The sequence below is a fragment of the Sciurus carolinensis genome, chromosome 15 (assembly GCF_902686445.1).
Source record: "Sciurus carolinensis chromosome 15, mSciCar1.2, whole genome shotgun sequence".
Taxonomy (NCBI): Eukaryota; Metazoa; Chordata; class Mammalia; order Rodentia; family Sciuridae; genus Sciurus; species Sciurus carolinensis.
In genome coordinates this window covers 64782782-64803193 of record NC_062227.1, presented here as the reverse complement: position 1 = coordinate 64803193, position 20412 = coordinate 64782782, and the positions used below count along the sequence as shown (strand labels likewise).

Sequence of the window (20412 nt, the reverse complement as noted above, 5' to 3'; positions counted from 1 at the left end):
GTAGCTATTTTGTCGTTTTGGGTTTTGTACCCCTCCCCACCAACCAACCATGGTTCAATGGATAGAGGTTAGGGCAAGTGCCAAAAGGACAGACCTCGGATCCCAAATGTTAGCATGCCCAGGTCACTATTTTAAATACTATAACCCTGGGCCTGAAGCCAATGCAGACAATCTTTAGCTCTGGATGGGAAATCATGTTCTTGCAAATGGGAACACGGTTTGACTTTAAACTGAACCAATGTCACCTTGAACTGTCTCACTGTTGACATTGACCACCATAGCCCATGATCGCTCCTCCTTCCCTTGTGTAAGGGTTTCCACTTTCAATGAGGAATCAGGGACCAGAACCAAGTCCAAGCCAGAATATTTCTGGGGAGAGAGCTCATGGGAAAGAGGAAGCCTCAGATGCATTACAGAACAGCTGAGGCTCCTCCCTCCCGGGGGTGAGATGAGCCAGGCGAGACTTGACTCACAGGCTCTGACGCCTTAGGGGTCTGCCTTCCTCATTTCATCCCCTGAGGTGGGGTGCATGTCGAAAGGCTGTCTGTTCTGGGCCTCTGGGGGTGGAAACCAGGAGGAACGAATGCATTTCTGCAGGAAGGGAGGTGACGATGGGGTTGTCTCTATCCCTTCCCTGAGTGGACGACTGATCCCTTTCTGAGGATCCTGAGTAACACCAACTGTCCTTTCTCTCTTCCCATAGGTGTAGGAATGAAGTTAACTGACGTTGGCATAGCAACACTGGCTAAAGGGTGAGTAGGGGAAAAAAATGGAGTGCATGTCATTAACCCAAGGCCTCCAAACACCTTCCGGGCAAACACCGTGAGGCTGATGTGGGCAGAGCAGATTTCTTGTCCTCGCTGCGGGTTGACAAATGTTCTTGGGATGAATTCAATTCACTTCCCTCGCTTATATAAAATATTTATGGACTTTGTTCTCGCAGGGAAACACATTTGTTTCCTAACTTTGAAACAAACAAGAACTTTTGCGAACACATTTCCAGATTTAACACAGGGATGTCAAGCCAACATTTTGAGGATGTCTTTTAACTATGAATATTCCATTTTTATACATTTAATATCTTCACTTTTAAAAACTCCTTAAAAGTATATATATAGCCAGGCATGGTGGTGCACACCTATAATCCCAGCAACTTGGGAGGCTGAGACAGGAGGATTGTGAGTTCAATAGCTAGGTACTAAGCAACCCATTGAGACCCTGTCTCTAAATAAAATACAAAATAGGTCTGGGGATGTGGTTCAGTGATCAAGCGCCCTTGAGTTCATCCCCAGGACCGGAAAAAAAAAAAAAAAAAGATGATATGTATATATTTTCGTGCTGGGGATTGAACCCAGGGTCTTGTGCATGCAAGGCAAGCACTCTACCAACGGAGCTATATCCTGAGCCAATTTATATATTTTTAATAAATTTTTTCCCTGAAACTACTGTAGGCACTCACAGATACCAGAATGATTACCGCAGGAGCCAATGATTGCCAAAGAACTGTTATTGATTGTGGTTTTGTTTCCCTAATTTTTTTATTAATTTATTTTCTTGTTTATTGGTACATTATAATCATACATAATAGTGAAATTCGTCATCATGTATTTGTACGTGCATACAAAATAACAATATAATTTGTGGTCAATTTCATTTCCCAGTGCCTCTCCTTTCCTTCCTCCCCAACCTGCCAATCCTGGTCCTTTTCTTCTACTCTAGTGGTTTCTCTTCTGTTTTTCATGAGATTCCTTCACTTCCCCCCACCCTTTTTCTCTAGCTTCCACATGTAAGAGAAAACATATGACCTTTGATCTTTTGAGTTTGGCTTTTTTCACCTGACATAATGCTTTCAAGTTCCACCCCTTTTCCTGCAAATGACATAATTTCTTTCTTCTTTATGGTTGAGTAGAACTCCATTGAGTATATATGCTGCATTTTTTTAATCCATATGTTATATTATCCATTAATCTATTGACAGATACCTAGGCTGGTTCTATAATTTGACTATTGTGAATTGTGTTGCTATAAACATGGGTATGCATGTATTGCTGTACTGTACTGACTTTAATTCTTCAAAACAAATACCAAGTACTGCTATAGCTGGGTTATTTGGTGGCTCTATTCCTAGTCTTTCGTGGAACTTCCATATTGATTTCCATAGCGGTTGTGCTAATTTGCAGTCCCACCAACAGTGTAAACCTGTTCTTTTTTCTGCACATCTCCTCCAGTGTTTGTTATTGTGTGTATTTTTGATGGCTGCCATTCTAACTGAAGTGGGATGAAATTTCAGTGTAGTTTTGATTTTCATTTCTCTAATGGCTAGATATTGAACATTGTTTTCATGTATTGTTGGGTGCTTATATTTCTTCTTTTGAGAAGTGTCTGTTTAGTTCTTTTGGCTGTTTAATTCAGTATAGAGTGTTGCTTTGCTCAGTTGCTTGCTCAGATGATGCTACGACTTTCCAACAGGACATCATTTTAGGCAAACTGTCCCTTCTCTCTGCTTTACTTGACCCCCACTGAGGACCAAGCTGGTTGTTGGTGGTTCTTGATGAGAATGAAATTTTATTGGAGCTGCCATTGCCTTTACCTCTGACTGCTCTTCCCAAGTACTAAGACCATCTGCAAGAAGGAGAAGAGGAAAATGGCTTTTGGAGGGGATGATTTGTTTTAAACATGCAGGTTTATTATTGATTAGGTACGGTGAGGCCAATGGATCAGGACCCAACTGTGGACGAAGCTGGTTTGTTATTTATAGTTCCCAGGAGAAGGGGGAACACTTCCCCATGGAGGGCCACATGTGGAAGCACAGGGACAGTAAGGAGGCAGAGGAAGTAAGGGGGAAACATGGGCAAGAACCTTAATTTTTTTTTTTTTTTCCAGTAAGGATTGGGCAAAGCTGGGTAAACAAGCCTGGGATTGCTGCTTTGAAATTTTCAGTGAGCTCTGGGACACAGGGGTTGTCCCTCATATTCTGGTACCTGCCTTGTGGTGATAAGGGGAGGTGGATGGTGCCCTGGGTGTGACAGCCTGATGGAGGAGGGGTGGGCATGGGCACGTGGAGGGACCCTGGAAAGGAGTCACTTACTATCTTCGGGAAGTGGCTAGCCCTGACAGGGGCTGTCCTTCTGGAGCCAGTAAGCATTAGAAATACAAAACAATAAAATCGGTGATGAACACACGTTGACTGAGGTGCTCCCATAGTTGGGCACGACTTATGGACAGAAGCTTTCTGCATATTTCAGACCATCAATGTCAGCATTGTTCTAACAGCTATGCAAATTCTCAACTTTAATGAAGGATGGAGAAAAGTAGAGGGATTCGAAGACATGGAAAGGGACCATTCTTTTTTAACCTCCAGATCAGTAGGTCTGGTTCATGAAATTCTCACTGGGTACACAGAGCTTCTGGTTTGGTCTCAGAACCAAGATGCAACTTGGATATTTTCCTTCTGAAAACCTGCTCAGTAAAGTTTTATGTTAGAATGATGCCCTATGTACTACAAAGCAATAGTAACAAAACGGCATGGTATTGGTATCAAAATAGAAAGGTGGATCAATGGTACAGAATAGAGGACACGGATACAAACCCAAATAAATACAATTTTCTCATACTAGACAAAGGGGCCAAAAATATGCAATGGAGAAAAGATAGCCTCTTCAAAAAATGGTGCTGGGAGAATTGGAAATCCATATGCGACAGAATGAAACTAAACCCATATCTCTCACCATGCACGAAACTAAACTCAAAATGGATTAAGGATCTTGGAATCAGACCAGAGACCTTGCATCTTATAGAAGAAAAAGTAGGTCCAGAGCTTCAACATGTCGGCTTAGGACCAGACTTCCTCAACAGGACTCCCATAGCACAAGAAATAAAAGCAAGAATCAATAACTGGGATAGATTCAAACTAAAAAGCTTTCTCTCAGCAAAGGAAACTATCAGCAATGCGAAGAAAGAGCCTACAGAATGGGAGAAAATCTTTGCCAATCATACTTCAGATAGAGCACTAATCTCCAGAATCTATAAAGAACTCAAAAAACTCTACACCAAGAATGCAAATAATCCAATCGACAAATGGGCTAAGGAAATGAATAGACACTTCACAGAAGAAGATCTACAAGCAATCAACAAACATATGGAAAAATGTTCAACATCTCTAGTAATAAGAGAAATGCAAATCAAAACCACCCTAAGATTCCATCTCACCCCAATTAGAATGGCGATTATCAAGAATACAAGCAACAACAGGTGTTGGCGAGGATGTGGGGAGAAAGGTACACTCAAACATTGCTGGTGGGGCTGCAAATTAGTGCAGCCACTCTGGAAAGCAGTGTGGAGACTCCTTAGAAAACTTGGAATGGAACCACGATTTGACCCAGCTATCCCACTCCTTGGCCTATACCCAAAGGACTTAAAATCAGCATATTACAGAGATACAGCCACATCAATGTTCATAGCTGCTCAGTTCACAATAGCCAGATTGTGGAACCAACCTAGATGTCCTTCAATTGATGAATGGATAAAGAAACTGTGGTATATATATACAATGGAATATTACTCAGCCATAAAGAATGATAAAATTATGGCATTTGCAGGCAAATGGATGAAACTGGAGAATATCATGCTAAGTGAGATAAGCCAATCTCAAAAAACCAAAGGACGAATGATATTGCTAATAAGTGGATGATGACACATAATGGGGGTGGGAGGGGTTAGTGTTAGGGTTAGAGTTAAGGTTAGGGAGGGGGGCAAGAATGGAGGAAGGAAGAACTGTATAGAGGGAAAAGAGGGGTGGGAGGGGTGGGGGGGAAGGGAAAAAAATAACAGAATGAATCAAACAACATTACCCTTTGTAAATTTATGATTACACAAATGGTATGCCTTTATGCCATGTACAAACAGAGAAACAACATGTATCCCATTTGTTTACAACAACAACAACAAAAAAAGAATTGTGCCCTACGACCCCTCCACCCTGCCCCCACCAGAGCTGACCAGAGCCCTGACTGCATACCCTCCAGGGAGTTTGGTCATGGCCTTGGGCTTGTTAAGGGAGCAAGTCAGGATGCAGAGTAGGGAGAGAAGGGTCTTTAGAGAGACCTGGGTTTGGCCACCTCCCTCCATTTCTGCTGGGTAGCCTTGCTCTTGGCATGGGAGGTGTTCACCTAGCCTACTAGATGAAGTGGAATCCCAGTGTCCCAAGGACAGCCATTGTGTCTGATGTCCCTGCTTCCCATCCACTTTAGCATTTGTCCTGAAAGTGTTCCCATTTTGAAGATAAATTCATTGGGGACCCTATTTATGAAAGCCACTGGGTCAAAGGGGAATTTCCCAAAAGGAGCTTTTCTTTAAATTTCCATGTTCTCTGCAGGACATGGGCTAATTTCCTCATCAGCTATACCTGGTTTGAACCCTGGCTTCCCATCATTCCATCTGTGTGGAATGTGACATTACCTTCTTGAAGTCACTTGTCTGCAGAATGGGGACACTCAGGCTTCCCGTTAAGGTGCTCCCGCTAATCTACATCTAGACCCTGAAGCTCAGGGTAATCTAGATAAATACAAGTTTTCTTTCCCCTCTAATTCCTCGGCCTGACACCAGTGCAGGCAAATGAATACCATTGTTTATAACAACTTTCTACCAAAACAAAGCAGAAAACTGTCCCCACATTCCCCAGACTAGGATGAACTTAAGAGCGTGATGATTTCAGACATCTTTCAAAAGCACATCAACAGTTTCCAGGAACCCAGACCATTCTAGAGCTTCAAGTGGCACATTTTTCCCCTTCCTAATTTAAAAAGAAATCCAAGCCTTTGGTTTTGTTCTCAGCTTTAATGTGACTTATCTGGCCTGGGACGCTGCCCAAGACCCATTAGAAGAAGGATGGCTGGAACCCAGGGAGAAAAGCTGCCTGTAAAGTGTTACTTACTTACAGCTTTCCCACCCATGGAGAGGTCCCAGGGACCAGCTGAGCGTTTGAGAGCTTTGAAAGGGATATTAGATCATCTTGTCTGTTTTTAAAAATCTTTTTAAACGTTTAAAGAAAAGTCACTTTTTTTTTTAAATGTCACAGATTTCTTTCTCCCCACAAAACTATCTTAGAAGCCTGGTTTTAAAAACGGGTAAAGGCAGGGTATTTCTCCAGGGTTGTCTGAGAGGTCCCTTGACAGGTTCCTCAGAACCCGCCCACACTCGCAGTGAAATCGGGTGGCCACGCCCACCTCCAGCACTTGGCAGGTGAAGAGGGGTGGGTAGGGCCTGTGCCCCTTACCAGAGAGGTAAGTAAGGAAGACCTGAAGGGAAGGTACAAATTCCCAACGCTGGGAGACAAGATTTGTTTGAAGCAATTCTCAAATTTTGGCAAAAGCCAAATCTACAAAATGGTCTGAAAACAATATCTACAGACTTGGAAAGGATTCAAGTTCAAAGGCACTTTGAAGATAGGATGAGAAAGGTCCCTCCCGGTGGCATGCCATTGAACAGGGGGAAGAAAGACAGAGTGGCTGGCTGCAGAGGGCTTCCAGAGAGCACAGGAGAGGAAATGGATGAGTAAGGACCCCGCAAGCACGTTCTAGCGAGCTTAGCTCAGTTTAGAAGGGGGAGTTGTGAGTTCTATGGAGTTCTGTGGAAGGTTAGTGCCTGGCCTCTGCTGCGGGGAATGAACCCAGCACAAGTGTCAGAGCTCTGTGTTATTCAAAGAAAATATTCCCTATGTCTCAATCTGCACCATATCTCTAGCTGACACCCCAATAAATGCAGGCTGCCTTGTTCTCTTGTTTAATGAAGTTCAAGGTTGTGATGCTAATTGGGGAGTAAATAAGTTACTTATAATCTCAAAAAGAAAATAGGGAACTGCCATAACTTACTCATTTTAATTCAACTTTACTTGGTAGTATGATCCTTAAAACGGAAACATGTTGTATTTCTCCTAGGAGTGGGCGATAGTGTTCATGTCTGGAGGCGAATCACCTAGATCTAACACTCTTCATCTTTGGCAGTGTTGAGTACAAAAGTTTCATGTAACAAAATGTGACTGTTTTGACGTCCAGCAATCTATTTTCCACTTAGACTTGTGATACTAACTGGACCTTTGAACATGCTGCTGATTTGAAATGGCTCAGCCACCTACAGTTTCTTTAAGGGAGACAAGCCTGCTATCTTGAAAACCTAACTTAACCAAGCCCAAACCATTCTAAAGCAACGAGTGCCGGAGAGGAGACCCACACGGGTCAGAGGGGACTTTGCAAAAACCCACCCCTCTTCCAGCCTGCTTGAGTTCTGGGGAAAAGACGGGATAGTGACTCAGCCACCAGAGGGCAGCAGAGCCAATACTTTGCCCTCTGTAGTCTCCAAACAAAAGAATACAAAAACAAAAACAAAACAAAACAACCTCCCGCCACCTCAGTTTCATGTTTGCTGGGTTGAGTAAAACAAATAAAACTGGGCGGATTTCTTCCCCATCAGTAAGCACTGACCAAAACAAGATGGATATGAATAGCCAGCAAGGACTCTCCTCTGTGTGGCCACCCATCAGTGCTTGGGACTTTCTAGCCTTGGAAGAAAAACTGGATGAGGCTTAAGGATGCATGGTAAGCGTCAGGCATCCCTGACATGGAAACCACATTCAGGAGACCCTGGACAGAATCATGAGAGGCTTTTCCCTGTGGAATGGCACAGGTGCGGTGACAGAGGCCTACATATTGAGGCAGACACACCTGGGGAATAGTTGTGCTGAGAAGGTAGGCTCTGCTGGCCTCTGCCTGCCCAGTTTTGGTCCTCCAAGCCAAGGAAAGAAGGAAATTTCCAGTGGACATTCATCTTCACCAAGCCGGAGTTCCACCCTCAGGGCCAGGAGCAGCCCACTGTAACCCTTTGAGTGGCAGTTGGGAAATGGAGGGGATGAAGGCCACCCAGTTGCTTCACCAGCATATATGGAGAGAAAGGGCCTCGACTGACTTGGAGAGGGGAAGAAATGGAGTCTCATCTTCAAGGCCACACCCTTAGAAAGGCTCTGTGAGAGAGGGTGACGCTGGGCAGACTATTTAAAGCAGTACACGAAGGTGCCAGGTGTGTGTGTGGGGGGGCAAAAGGGCTTTAGAACAATTTCCCAGCTCTCCTGAACGTGTCTCCCAGCAGGGCCGTGTCACTGTGGGACACCAGGTATTTCAGCTGCCTCACGAATGCCAGGCCTCTGGGGACCAGTCTCACAGGCCTAATGCCCTGGAGACCGGCACTTCGGACCCTAGGTCTCTTCTGTCCTAGGCTGCCACCGTCATCACCTGCCCTGGAGGGCGGCCTGCATCCATTTGATCTGACAAGATCATACTCTTGTGGCACTTGGGGGCCCCTGGGCTGATTTATCTGGCCAGTCGTTGTCATCAAGGAAGTCTGGAGGCCGTGAGGGAACAACGGTCATTTCACCATTTTGGCAAGGCCCGGTGTGTGATCGGAGTCTCTAAGGTCCCACAGAGCCCGAGGCGGAGGTAGCATGGCCGTCTCCTGGCCCCTGCCCTGAAGCCTTCCACAGGACAGTTCTGTTGAAGTGACTGGAGTGGGTACCCGTGGGGTTCCTATCACTCCTGACCCTACTGCCTTGTTATCCCCCTGCCCAGTCCATTCCCAGGTCCTACGAGACTCACGGATGGCTTCTTGTCATTTGCTATATGGTTTCAGAGACAAGTCTGAACAGAAAGGGAGGGAAGCCTGAGGGCTAGAGATAGCCCCTTGCAAACAGGCTGGGAGACAGTAGGAGGGAGACGAGAGGAGGGCACAGGGGGCGCTGAGCAGACAGGACAGGGTGAAGACTGGAGATGTCAAAAAAAAAAGGGACCGGTATCATCGCCTGGGGGAAGGTGGGAGCCAAGTGCAGTGGGGGCAGGGGGAAGCAGGGGACAGGGATCAAAGAGGAAGGTGCTTCCAGAGGGCATGGACCCAGTGGGTCTGTCTCCAGAGGAAAGGCTGGAAAGGAGGTGGTGTGTGGGTGTGAGGGAGTCTGACACCTGCCGGAAGCACAAGGGCAGGAGGCTCTGGAGAGGAAAGAAGGGGAATAACGGAGCGCTGTTCTGGAGGAGTGGACACCCTTCCTGAGGACTTTGGAACTTGTCAGTTAGGAAGGCCTGGCATTAGCGCTGTCTAGTCAGCCATACCCTGGAAATGTGGCCTTGCCCCCACCCTCGCCCTGCCCAGGGCATCTTCTGAGGGGGTAAATCTCCAGCAGCCGGTACCTATGGGACCGCACACTCCTCCCGGGCCCTCCGCCTGTGGCCCTAGAGGCTCCCTGCTGCTGGTGGAATGAGGGTGGACAGGAACCAGCACCCTGGACTTGGGTGGATGAATCTCAGGATGCTTATTTGAGGGGAGTCCTTCCATTGTCCCCTCCTTGGCTCTTTGTCCTCAGTTCCAGTTTCAGCTTCAGACAGGGAGTGGACTTTATGCTATGCTTCTTGCATATTCACAGGGACAGGACACGTGGCACCTCAAGAATGGCTCTCAGTGGATGATTGCTTCCCCTCCCCAGGGCCTCTCTCTGCTCTCTTCCTCAGGGCTCTCATCACAGAGATGGTTTGGGGGTGTCTTCAGAAGCAGCAAGAACAGGAGCCCTGCTAGTGTGCAGGGATTCTGGATAATCTTGCCAGTGGGTGGGATGCTCTTTCTTTCCTCCTTTCTCTCATGTTTCTGCAGAAGGAAGAAACTTACAGTGTTCTGCTTTTTTCCAGCTGGGTGGCTGAGGGAAGAAAGGACCAGGGATGGTTTCCATGGAGGCAGCCCAGGCTGTTGCTTAGGCCGAGGCTGAGGGAGGAGCCATAGGGCTGAGAGTGGATGATCAGGGCAGAGAGTGGGCAGGAGCTGGTGACAGGGGCCCTGTAAGCCCAGGGTTTATACTAAGGGAGATGGAACACTCCAGCTCTTGCCTGACCTTGATCCAGTTTACACTCAGGGTAACCAAGGGAGAACACACTGTCTGGATGAGGCAGGAAGCAAGGACCAACCACTAAGAGGCTACCTGAATAGGCCAGGGAGAGATGGTGGGGCTGGAACTGGGTGCCTGTTTTAGTCAACTTTTTCATCACAGTTATTAAAATACCTGACAAGAACAACACAGAGGAAAAAAGTTTATTTTGGCTCATGGTTTCAGAAGTTCCTTCGAGTGGGTTGTGGAGGCACACACCTGTAATTCCAGCAACTCAGGAGGCTGAGGCAGGAGGATCGTAAGTTCAAAAGCCAATCTCAGCAACTTATTGAGGACCTAAGCAACTTAGCAAAATAAAATATAAAAAGGGATAGGGATGTAGTTCAGTGGTTAAAGGCCTCTAGTATCAATCACTGGTACCTCCCCCACCCCCCAAAAAAAGTTCAGTCCATGATCAGCTGACTCTACAGTTCTGGGCCCAAGGTGGTAAGACAGAGCATCATGGTGGAAGGTTGTGGTGTAGGAAAGCAGCTCAGGACATGGAAACAGAACAGAGAGAACAGTCAGGAAACAGAGAACTGCAGTCACTAGACACAAAATATAAAACTAAAAGGCACACCCCACCATAGACCTGCTGCCCTCAACCACACCCTTCCTGCCTACCATTACTACCCAGCTAATCCATATCAGTGGATTAATCCACCAATTAGGTTAAGGTGCTCATAAATGAATCATTTCACCTGTGAAAATTCTTGCACTGTGTCACACATGAGCTTCCGGGAGACACCTCATATCTAAACTGTAACAGTTCCCATGGAGATTGTGGAGATTAGTTGCTGAAGGTCACCCATCCAAAGAGAAGGTCACCCTGTAGACACCCTCATAACACAACTTTTCTAGAAAACACTGATGTGGTTACATGACAATGCATTTCTCACAGACTTTACATCACAGAATGTTGTTTTTCAAAGCATCTTGTGGGACTCTTTCTTCTTGGAACATATTTTTAGGAACAGCCAATTCACAGAAAAAAAAATGGCTGTGAAGCGGGAGCTGGTTCACAAGGGTCCTCCAAACTCAGCCCTCCTCAGAACTCTTGCTCACAGTGTGCCTGTGAACTGATGGTGCTGAGCCAGATGAACCCTGAGCCATCGTCAGCTGTGGTACCTTCTCAGAATCCATGAGGAAGTGTGAAAACTCGTAACTTCTGGGGTCCTACAGCATTTTATCACAGAATACTGTTGTTACCAGTTGATGTGTCTGTCTGCCTGTAGGATAGCAGTGTCTGGTAAAGAGCCACGGAGCTCAATGATCCCCTCTAGTTTTCCTAGAGTGTCTGACATATAATTGGTGCCCACTGAATGAAGGAGTGAATCAATATAGATGAAGAAATGAAAGGTATGGGATTTGATGGAATTTCAGGAATTACTAGATGTTTCCAGAATGGGAAACCTCTCACATTATAGGTGACAATCTATCCTGCAAATGCACAAATCCAACCTTGGTTTTATTCTAAACACATGTACACAATGTTAGACACACACACACACACACACACACACACACACAAATGTTAGTTAACTTTCTGTTACTATAACAAAATACCCGAGATACTCTACTTAAGCAGAGGAAAAGCTCATTTTGGCTCAGTTTTGAAGATTTTAGTCCATGGTTGGTTGGTCCCATTGTCTTTGGGTCTGTGGTAAGTCAGAACATTATGGTGGAAGTATGTGGCACATCATAACAGCAAAACAGCTGGGGAGCAAAGAGAGATAGGAAGGGATGAGGTACCAATACTTACTTCAAGGGATGTCCACAATGACCTAATATCTTTCCAGTAGGCCCCACCTCTAAGTGCTAAGTTCTACTACTTAGCACCATGGACTAGGAACCAAGTCCTTAACATGGTACTTTGGGGGACATTCTAGACCCAAATAGTATATGGGGGACATTCTAGACCCAAATACTATATATATATATAGTATATACCATATAGTATATGTGTACACATACGCCAAGGAAGGGCTTTGCTTAAATTCCTAATCTGCACACTCAAATGGAATTCCTTGACCTTATAGGCACTTCTTATATATTAAAATTTTCTTCAGAAAGGATATTGAACTAAAACTGTTATAAACAGCTTCCAGCTTGCTTCTGAAAGAGTTATTAGCTTATGGGGGGCCTTCTATATGGATTTTTCTTGCCTCATTTAGTTTTCTTGCTGTGAGCCTTTATGAAGCCATTGCAGAATGTTGCTTTCTTCCCCGTGGCCAGAATGGAACAGCTCTGCAGCTGGCTCCCACCCATTCCTCTCTCTGGGTGTGTGTGAAGATGATCCCTTGCATAGGGAAGCTGGGAGCAAACCTGCTGAGGGAAGGCTGTCCACACCGCTCAGTGATGCTGCTTGTGAGTCTGCAAATTTGAGCCATCCCTTATCAGGGTAAGAGGAAAGAGGAATCATTTTCCAGCAAGAAATCACCTTGCACAACTTCTAACACAAAGCAAATGTCAGCTCTTGGTTGAGTGAGTGCAGGACTGTGGAAACAGCTCCCTACCTTCCTAACTTCTCAAGTGGAATGTCAATGTGACTTTATTATGTTGTTTGGTGAGGCTGCAAGTTATATCTGTGTTCTGGTTTAAATACAGAGACCTGTGCAAGGTCAAATGAGAATGCTATGAGATCACTCAATACTTTGAGTAGTTTTTGTCCTTGTGACTCAGAGTAAGGCCCTGGGTCACTCTGAGATTGTTAGAAATGCAGAAATTCAAAATGCACCCCAGACCTACTGGATCCAGACCAGCATTTTAACAAGATCCCTGGGCAATTTGCATGCACCACTCCCATCCAGGAATATATTTATTGTTCAACTTCTGGGGTTCTGAGAGGATGACTAGTTAAACAAACAAAAAAAGATGGGTTAGAAAATCATGCTACAGAGGTTAAAGATAGTTAAATTGAGTCCCATTCAGCAGAGCTGAGGTTTCTAAAAATGGAAATATATGTAAAAAAGTCTCAAAAACCACACTCTTGAATCCATTGTGTTAGCTTCTTAGGGTTGCCATAACAATTCAGCACAGTGTAGAGGCTTAACATATTAAGAATTTATCATCTCATAGTTCTGGAGAGTGGAAGTCTGAAAGCAAGGTGTTGGCAGGGCTAGTTCCTTCCGGAGGGGCTGAGGGAGAGCTGCCCCTTGCCTTTTCCCCAGCTTCTGCTGGGTGCCCCAGTCCTTGGTGTTCCTGGCTTGTGGGTGCATCGCCCCAATCTCTGTCTCACACATCACATGACCTTCTCATGTGCCTCTGCCTCTTCTCCTCTTCTTATACAGATACGAGTCTTACTGGATTAAGGGCCCTGCCTATCCTGGGATGACCTCATTCTGAGTCATTATATCCGCAACAACCTTATTTCTAGATGAGAGCACACTCTGAGCTTCTGGGAAGGATGTGACTTTGGGAGATGCTATTCAACCCCAAACATCTACACAGCCGTGCATTTCTGCAGCAATGGCCATGCTGCAGAGCTGTCATGAATGTCCAGATTTGTGGTCACCTCCAATCTCAAGGGCAGCAGATGGCATGTGCAGCATGCAAAGTGGGTCACAGACTGGAGGGCTGTGTTTCCCATTGCTTATGTAGATGAGAGCCTGCTGAACTTGAACTCATGTCCTTTGAATAAGTCTAGGGTTAACTGGTCTAGAAACATAAGGACATCACCCTGTTTTTCTCCAAGGCAAGGGCAATGACCATGGTAATGGCTGCTGGTTTGAGAGAACAAGAGGTCAAAGCACAGGTCCAACATCTTGACTGAGGCAGAGATGAAGTTAAGGAGAAGGAGTCTTAATTCTGTAGATGCTGGGAAGCAAAAACCAAAAACCAAAACAAAAATGTCCGAAGGTCTGCATATGTAAAAGCTGTGGGAGAGAAGTTTGCTCTTACCCGAGAGGCCAACATTAGATGGGGAATACTCTGGTTTGGATATGATTTGAGTGCGTCCCCCAAAGGTTCACCTGTTGGAAAATTGGTCCCTAGTGTGGTGGTGTTGAGGTGGTGGAATCTTTAAGAGACAGGGCCTGGGGGAAAGTGATTAGGTTGTGGGGGCCTGGCCCTAAAAGGGATTAATACTGCTCTCATGGAATAAGTTAGTTCTCATAAGAGTGGGTTGTTATATAGAAAGGCTACCCCAAATACTTGGCCCCTTCAAAACCTAACCATTTCTCTTTCAACTTCTCTATACTATAATATAATGCAGCTAGGGGATCCTTATCTGGATGCTGATGCCATGTTTGAATCCTCTGGCCACCAGAATCATCAGCCAAATCAATCTCTTTCTTTATAACATATCCAGCCTCAGGTATTTTGTTATAGCAACAGAAAACAGACTAATACAGAGAAAGAAAGAAATGTATTGAAATGTGATATGGAAACCCACGCTGGGCAAGATTAAGTATCTGAGAACTAAGCTGGAATTCATTCATTTGTTTCTTGAATATTAATAGAAAAAGCCTGCCCTAGACAGGAATCTTGAGCATAACAGAGCGTCCTGGGAAAGATCACAGTCTGTGGAGAGGAGAAGTGCAGAAGCATCACTAATTCCATGAAAACTCTAGGAAGAGCATGGATAAGGTTGGAGGAATTCCTTCTTGTGGCATGGAGTCCCACAGGGCTCCAGAGTGATTACATTCCACCTGGGACTCACAGGGAGCTGGAGGTTGGGAGAGGGCCCACTAGACTGTGCAGGGATGCCTTGGCCCTTGGCCTTACTGAGCCCATACATAGACATCTACAGTCAAACCAGCTGAGTCTTTGCTGCCTGTTATTGGCATTCTCTGAGGATATAAGGCAAAAGGTTAAGTAGAGGAAAAAGAAGGACCTGGATTCCCGGAAGAGATCTGGGCTTCCCTGGGCTACCCAGATGTCATGCTCCTCTGAGCAAACTTTGCTCTTTCCATTCCAGAGCCAGGAACCATTAGATAAGGGCTCACTTGTTACTCAGCATTACCTCTTAGTCACAAGGCAATGCTTAAGGAGGAAGTCATGACCTTTCTGGGATAAGCATAAAGTAGTTTTTCTCTTTTGCAGAGATGAGATGTCTAAAGTTTTAAAAACCTCAAGCAGTTCTGACATGAATGACCAGTACTTATTTCTGATGTGCTTGAACCAGGATGCTGCCCCTGTCCATAACATTCCCAGTTTGTCTGAGATGCTTTGGATGGTGTGAGGCAGTGAGGCCTCTGCAGCATCAGAGGGGAAGAGGCTACCACAGTGTCTGACAAGCAGGCGCAGCTGGCCTCATGTGTCTCCAGGGCGTGCTCAGGAAGAGCAGAATGGCTGGCATTTTGACCTTTTCTGGGGTCTCCTGCAGAGAAAGATTGAGATGTAAAAATGACATGCTTAGCAGGAGAATTTTTCCTACCCTGCTAGATTCAACTCCTGTCTTTGACTTCTTCTTTTTTTCCCCCCCAAAAATGAACTTGACTTATAGAGGCCAAGTCATTTTTCAGAAAGAAATGGACTATGGTCTCCCCAGGGCAGAGCACACCCTAGCAGGGTAGAGGAGGAGGCAGCTGGATTTGTAGCAAGCATGTCAGGATGGAGCTGTAGCTCCAGAAAGGAAAGAGCCTTCACACCTAAAGAGCATAAACCCAGCTTGGATGGTTGGGAGAGGAGCCTGGTCCCACTGCCCACACATTCCAGGTGTGCTGACGTGGATGGTTTCTACCAGCCGATGAAGGAGGCCCAACTTCTTCATACCAGCTACAGCATCCACATCACACCAGTGCTGTGGACTTCTTTTTACCAATTTGTGTTTGGTTCTATTAGTTAGAAATGGCCTGAACTCTCTCCCCCTGCAGGGCTAGCCTTGTGGGTGTGCAGTTCATGCGCTAGCCCAAGGCCTCACATTTGGAAGGGTTCTGTGTGTGGTTTAATGCTCTCTTGTTTTTCTCTTGGAATTTTTCATGATTTTTGAACAGGAAACTCATCTTTTCATTTTGCCCTGGGCTCTGCAAATTATGTCAATGGCTCTGTATGCTGGGAACACCCTGTTTCTCTCCCTTCCTTGGAAAATCCCTCATTCTCCGATCTCAAGTTCAATATCCCTTCACAGGAAGACCTCAGCAGCTGCACCAATCACAACAGTGAAGGTTATAATAAGAACATGGCCAATATCAACTCAATCTTTGCTATGTGTCATGTACTTAGGTGGGTGGGTTTTTTCCTTATTTTTTTGGTGCATTACAATTATACATAATAGTGGGATTTGTTGTTACATATTTGTATATGCACACAGTAGAACAACATAATTTGGTCAATATTGTTCCTCAGTATTTCCCCCTTCTCTCCTTTTCCCCTCCCTTTGGTTATTTCCTCTACTCTACTGATTTTTCTTTTTTTTTTTCATGAGATCCCCAACCATTTTTCTCTCTAGCTTCCACACATGAGAGAAAACATACAACCCTTGACTTTCTGAGTTTGGCTTATTTAGTTTATTCCATCCATTTTCCTGCAAATGACACCATTTCATTCTATAGGACTGAATAAAACTGCACTGAGTATATACATTTCTTTATCTATTCCACCACCTACGCTGGTCCTATCATCTGGCTATGTGAATTGTGCTGCTATAAACATGTGTGTGCATGTATCACCAGCTTGATGACTTTAATTCTTCAGGGTAAACACAAGGAGTGGTATAGATGGGTCATACGGTGGTTCCATTCTTAGTCTTTTGAGAAGCCTCTCTGTTGACTTCGATTTACCATCTGATTTACCATTCCACCAACAGTGTAAAAGTGTTCCTTTTCCTCTCCAGCCCTGCCAGCGTTTATTATTGTTGGAATTCTTGATGGCTGTCATTCCGACTTGAGTGAGATGAAGTCTCAGTGTAGGTCTGACTTTCATTTCCCGAGTTATAATGGTGTTAAACATTTTTTCAATGTTGGCCATATTTGTTGGCCATTTGTAAATGTCTTCTTTTGAGACCTGTCTGTTGAGTTCCCATTTATTAATTGGTTATTTGCCTTTTTGGTGTTAAGTTTTTTGAGTTCTTTATTTTTCTCCATATTAATTATCGGTCAGAAGAGTAGCTGGCAAAGATGTCTCTCCCGTTCTGTAGGTTCCCTCTTCACATTCCTAATTGTTTCCCCTGCTGCACAGATGCCTTTTCACTTGCTGTCATCCCATTTGTTCCTCCCTGGCATTGTTGCCTGAGCTCTGGGTCCTGTTGAGGGAGTGGTTTTGCTGGGTGGTTTGTGTGGATTCTCTGCTTCATCCTCTCAGCAACCCTATGGCTAGGTGTCATCACTCTTTCCATTTGGGATGAGAAAACCGATAGCAGATCAGAGAGGCTTCGTGTCTTACTAAGCCAGCAGTAAGTACTTCCCCTGCATCACATGTCACCATAATGATGTGACATCTGTCTTCTTCCCTAGACAACAAGTGACTGGGGTCAATGGCTTGCTTGTCCTCTGTACCTGTCCCCTCTAGCATGGTACTTGGCTGGGTACTGTAGAGAAGGGGTGGGCAGAAAGTAGCTGTCCCTTCCTCACATATGTCTCTATTTTTAAGGACACACCACAGACACAGGACAACGTGAGAACATTGAAAAAACTCTTTGAACAACCCCCCAAATTAGAAGCACCCCTGGTTTTGTTTCTGACCATCCTCTGCGTATTGAGTTTCCCTGGATTGGGTGTTGGGGGCAGAGCAGTGAGGAGAGGGTGCTGGACTCTGTTCAACCCTGGTGGGTTTGCCGTGTGGGGAGGGACAGAGATTAAGCGACTCCGCCGCTGACGACGTCAGATTGTGTGTGTAGCATGCTGTGAGGTCGAGGTGAGCCTGCCGCTGGGGGTGTGACTTGGTTTCGAGGTCAGGAAGGCTTGCTAGAGGAAGTGAAACGTGTGGAGGACCAAAGATGGGAAGGACGAGGAAGGGAGGCAGGCCCATCCCTTCAGAGGGAATGAGCAAGGCAGAGACTCTTGGAAGACACCAACTTGGTCACTTCCAGGGCTGAGAGGAGGTCAGGGTGGGGGGAGGTGGCCAGCCAGTGGCACTGCAGGCAGGGTTGGAACTTTGTCTTCATCTTAACAGAAATGGAATTTTAAGCAGGGGAATGGCTGGACTCACATTTTGTAGAGGTCAGTCTGGTGGCAGCGTGCAGAATGCATCAGTGGGCAGGGGCCACGTGAATGCAAGATGGACCGTTAGGTATGAACGTGTTCTTCTAAGTGTTTGTTTACAATGCTGCATGGTGAAGACAGATTCCTCTGGCATTCAAGGGAGCTCATCTGTGCTGAGGAGGAGACCGCTCCAGGGAGGTGCCAGTCGCGGGCAAGTGTATGGCAGGTGTGCACATTTGCTCTGGTTCGGCCATGTTCTTCTCTCAGGGGGTGTTCCTGGAGTCGGTGCCTGTGGAATATGGGAATTTTCTGTTGGCCGGCAGAGAGACCCAAAGGGTCACTTTTCTAGCTACAAAACAAGTAGCTATATTCTGCTACCCTTAGAAATTCTGCCAAGAGCCCAGGAGGTCTAAGCTTTCAACCAGCTTTTCTGATGGATCTTGTTAATCTGCAGGTGGACAGGGAGACTCGGGGACCTGGGAACTTGTCCATTCAAGGAGCACGCTAGTCTGCCATGACTGAGATGGAAAAATGCAGTCACAGTTTAGCGTAGTATAGGCCCTGACCAAAAGTAGCAGCCAGAGACGACTGCTGGGCAAGGAAGGGGTCAGCATCGTTCTCCTAGAGCTAGCTGGAGATGAAGGCCCAGGTTCTTCTCCTCCTGGGGACAGGTGGGACGCATGGTGACAGCTCTGCTGCAGAAGGAAGACTGAGCATCTCATCTCTTCTCTTCTCGTCTCTTGGTTCAGGTGCTTTGCTTTCTTGGGTCAGGCCCACCTCTCAGTCTAGATTCCTTTAATTACAAGCTGAAGGGTCCAAACTAAATAATTCCTCCCACAGTTCTAGAATTCTTTACTCAGAACATCTGGATGGGATGGGTGGCTTTCGGGTCACTAAGGAATCTAATTTTCACCAAAATGGTCCAGTGCTGGTCATTACGACTGAGTGACATGCTGGCACGTTGCCACCTTGACCACCTGGCCTGCTGGGATGATTTGTGATTTTGACCCTTCCTGTGTAGACCAGTGAATCTTTGTCTTTATTGAATCCCACAATCTTTGTTTTTATCTCTCGTTAATACTGTGTCAACCACATGGCCATCCTTGCCTGAAACAGGAATAAGCATATTTTTCATGCATCAGTGTCCCCTTTCAAAATTTTCTTTCTAAACTGGTGAAGTGTCCTGTTTTAAAATCCATTTCCTTTCCCCCCCAAACTTACAGGTACAAAGGATTTAAAGGCAACTGTTCCATGACCTTCATCGATCAGTTTAAAGCACTGCACCAGTGTAACAAGTATTGTAAAATGCTGGGGCTGAAATCCCTTCAAAACAACACCCAGAAACCCAAGAAGCCAAGCATCGGGAAAAGCAAAGTTCAGATATCAGTGAAGAAGCCAGAGCCCGGGACCCCCGCAGAAAAGAAAAGCTAGGACCCCTCAGTAGCTCGGGCCTCCAGCTAGCAGCACACGGGCTTGTGAATGAAACTCACACACACAGGAGACTGTAACACGCAGCTTGCAGAGTGTGTGGCTGTCGTTACTCCCACCGGACTCTGCCCCAAGATGTTTCTACACCTGTCACCTGCCGTCTGCTGAAGTGATCGTGGAACAGATTTGTGACTAGACTTGTGGAGAGACTGCATCAGTTGTCAGCGTCAAAGACAGTCCACTCTTTGTACACACAGCGGTGGTACAGACTTGGCATCATGTATCTCTTTGTCTGTTTGCACGTGGTTTTGTTGTCAAAGACTTGGTGCTGAGCAGGGTCTGTTCATAGCCCCATTGCTTCCCGTCCCTGCCCTAACTTGGGCTTTCCAGACATATCCAGCTGCGATGGGAACAGAATCATGAATGTCAAGTTGCTGTACCAGTGTCCATGACGCTGTCGCTGCGGGAGGTGGCTTCTAGAGCTCGAAGCCACTTCCCATCATGTTTCGCACAGCCAGGGACAGTTTTCTGTTTCATTCAGTTCATGTTTAAACAGAAAGCGCAAGTTGCATATGTCGTCATAGACACTCGTTCTTTGGAATTTGTGCCGTATTTCACATTCCCCCAGGACTTGTAATTTAGTAATTTCCTAATAGATTTGCTGGAGCACAAAATATTTGTGTCTGTGTTTTCCTGTGTTCTTACATTGCAGTTTAGGTTCCATCACCTTCTACTCTGCTCCCTATATGTGGTCTCCCTAAACCCAGGGCTGACCCACGGCGTGTTGCAGGGGAAGGCAGGTGCCGATCCTGGCCTGAGCCCACAGGGATCCTGCTTCCCGACCACATGTGAGTCTCCTTCCCCGTGTATCCCTATATCACATTCTGGAAAAAGCAAAAAACTGGAGGGGACCGTGTGTGCAGCCCTCGTACAGGGGCAGTTGGCTTCACT

At 45.9% G+C, this 20412-nt stretch overlaps 1 protein-coding gene across 2 annotated transcripts in view; it reads left to right on the top strand.

The window, feature by feature from the left end:
- The window catches only part of Alpk2 (alpha kinase 2), a 120001-nt gene extending 99864 nt beyond the window's left edge, over window positions 1–20137 (top strand). For both annotated transcript variants that reach the window (XM_047526676.1, XM_047526677.1), the window contains 2 exons: window positions 704–752; window positions 19257–20137. In XM_047526676.1, the coding sequence (XP_047382632.1) occupies window positions 704–752; window positions 19257–19464 (257 nt within the window). In that variant the 3' untranslated portion in view covers window positions 19465–20137. The remainder of the gene's footprint in view (window positions 1–703; window positions 753–19256) is intronic.
- The last annotated feature ends 275 nt before the right edge of the window (window positions 20138–20412 follow it).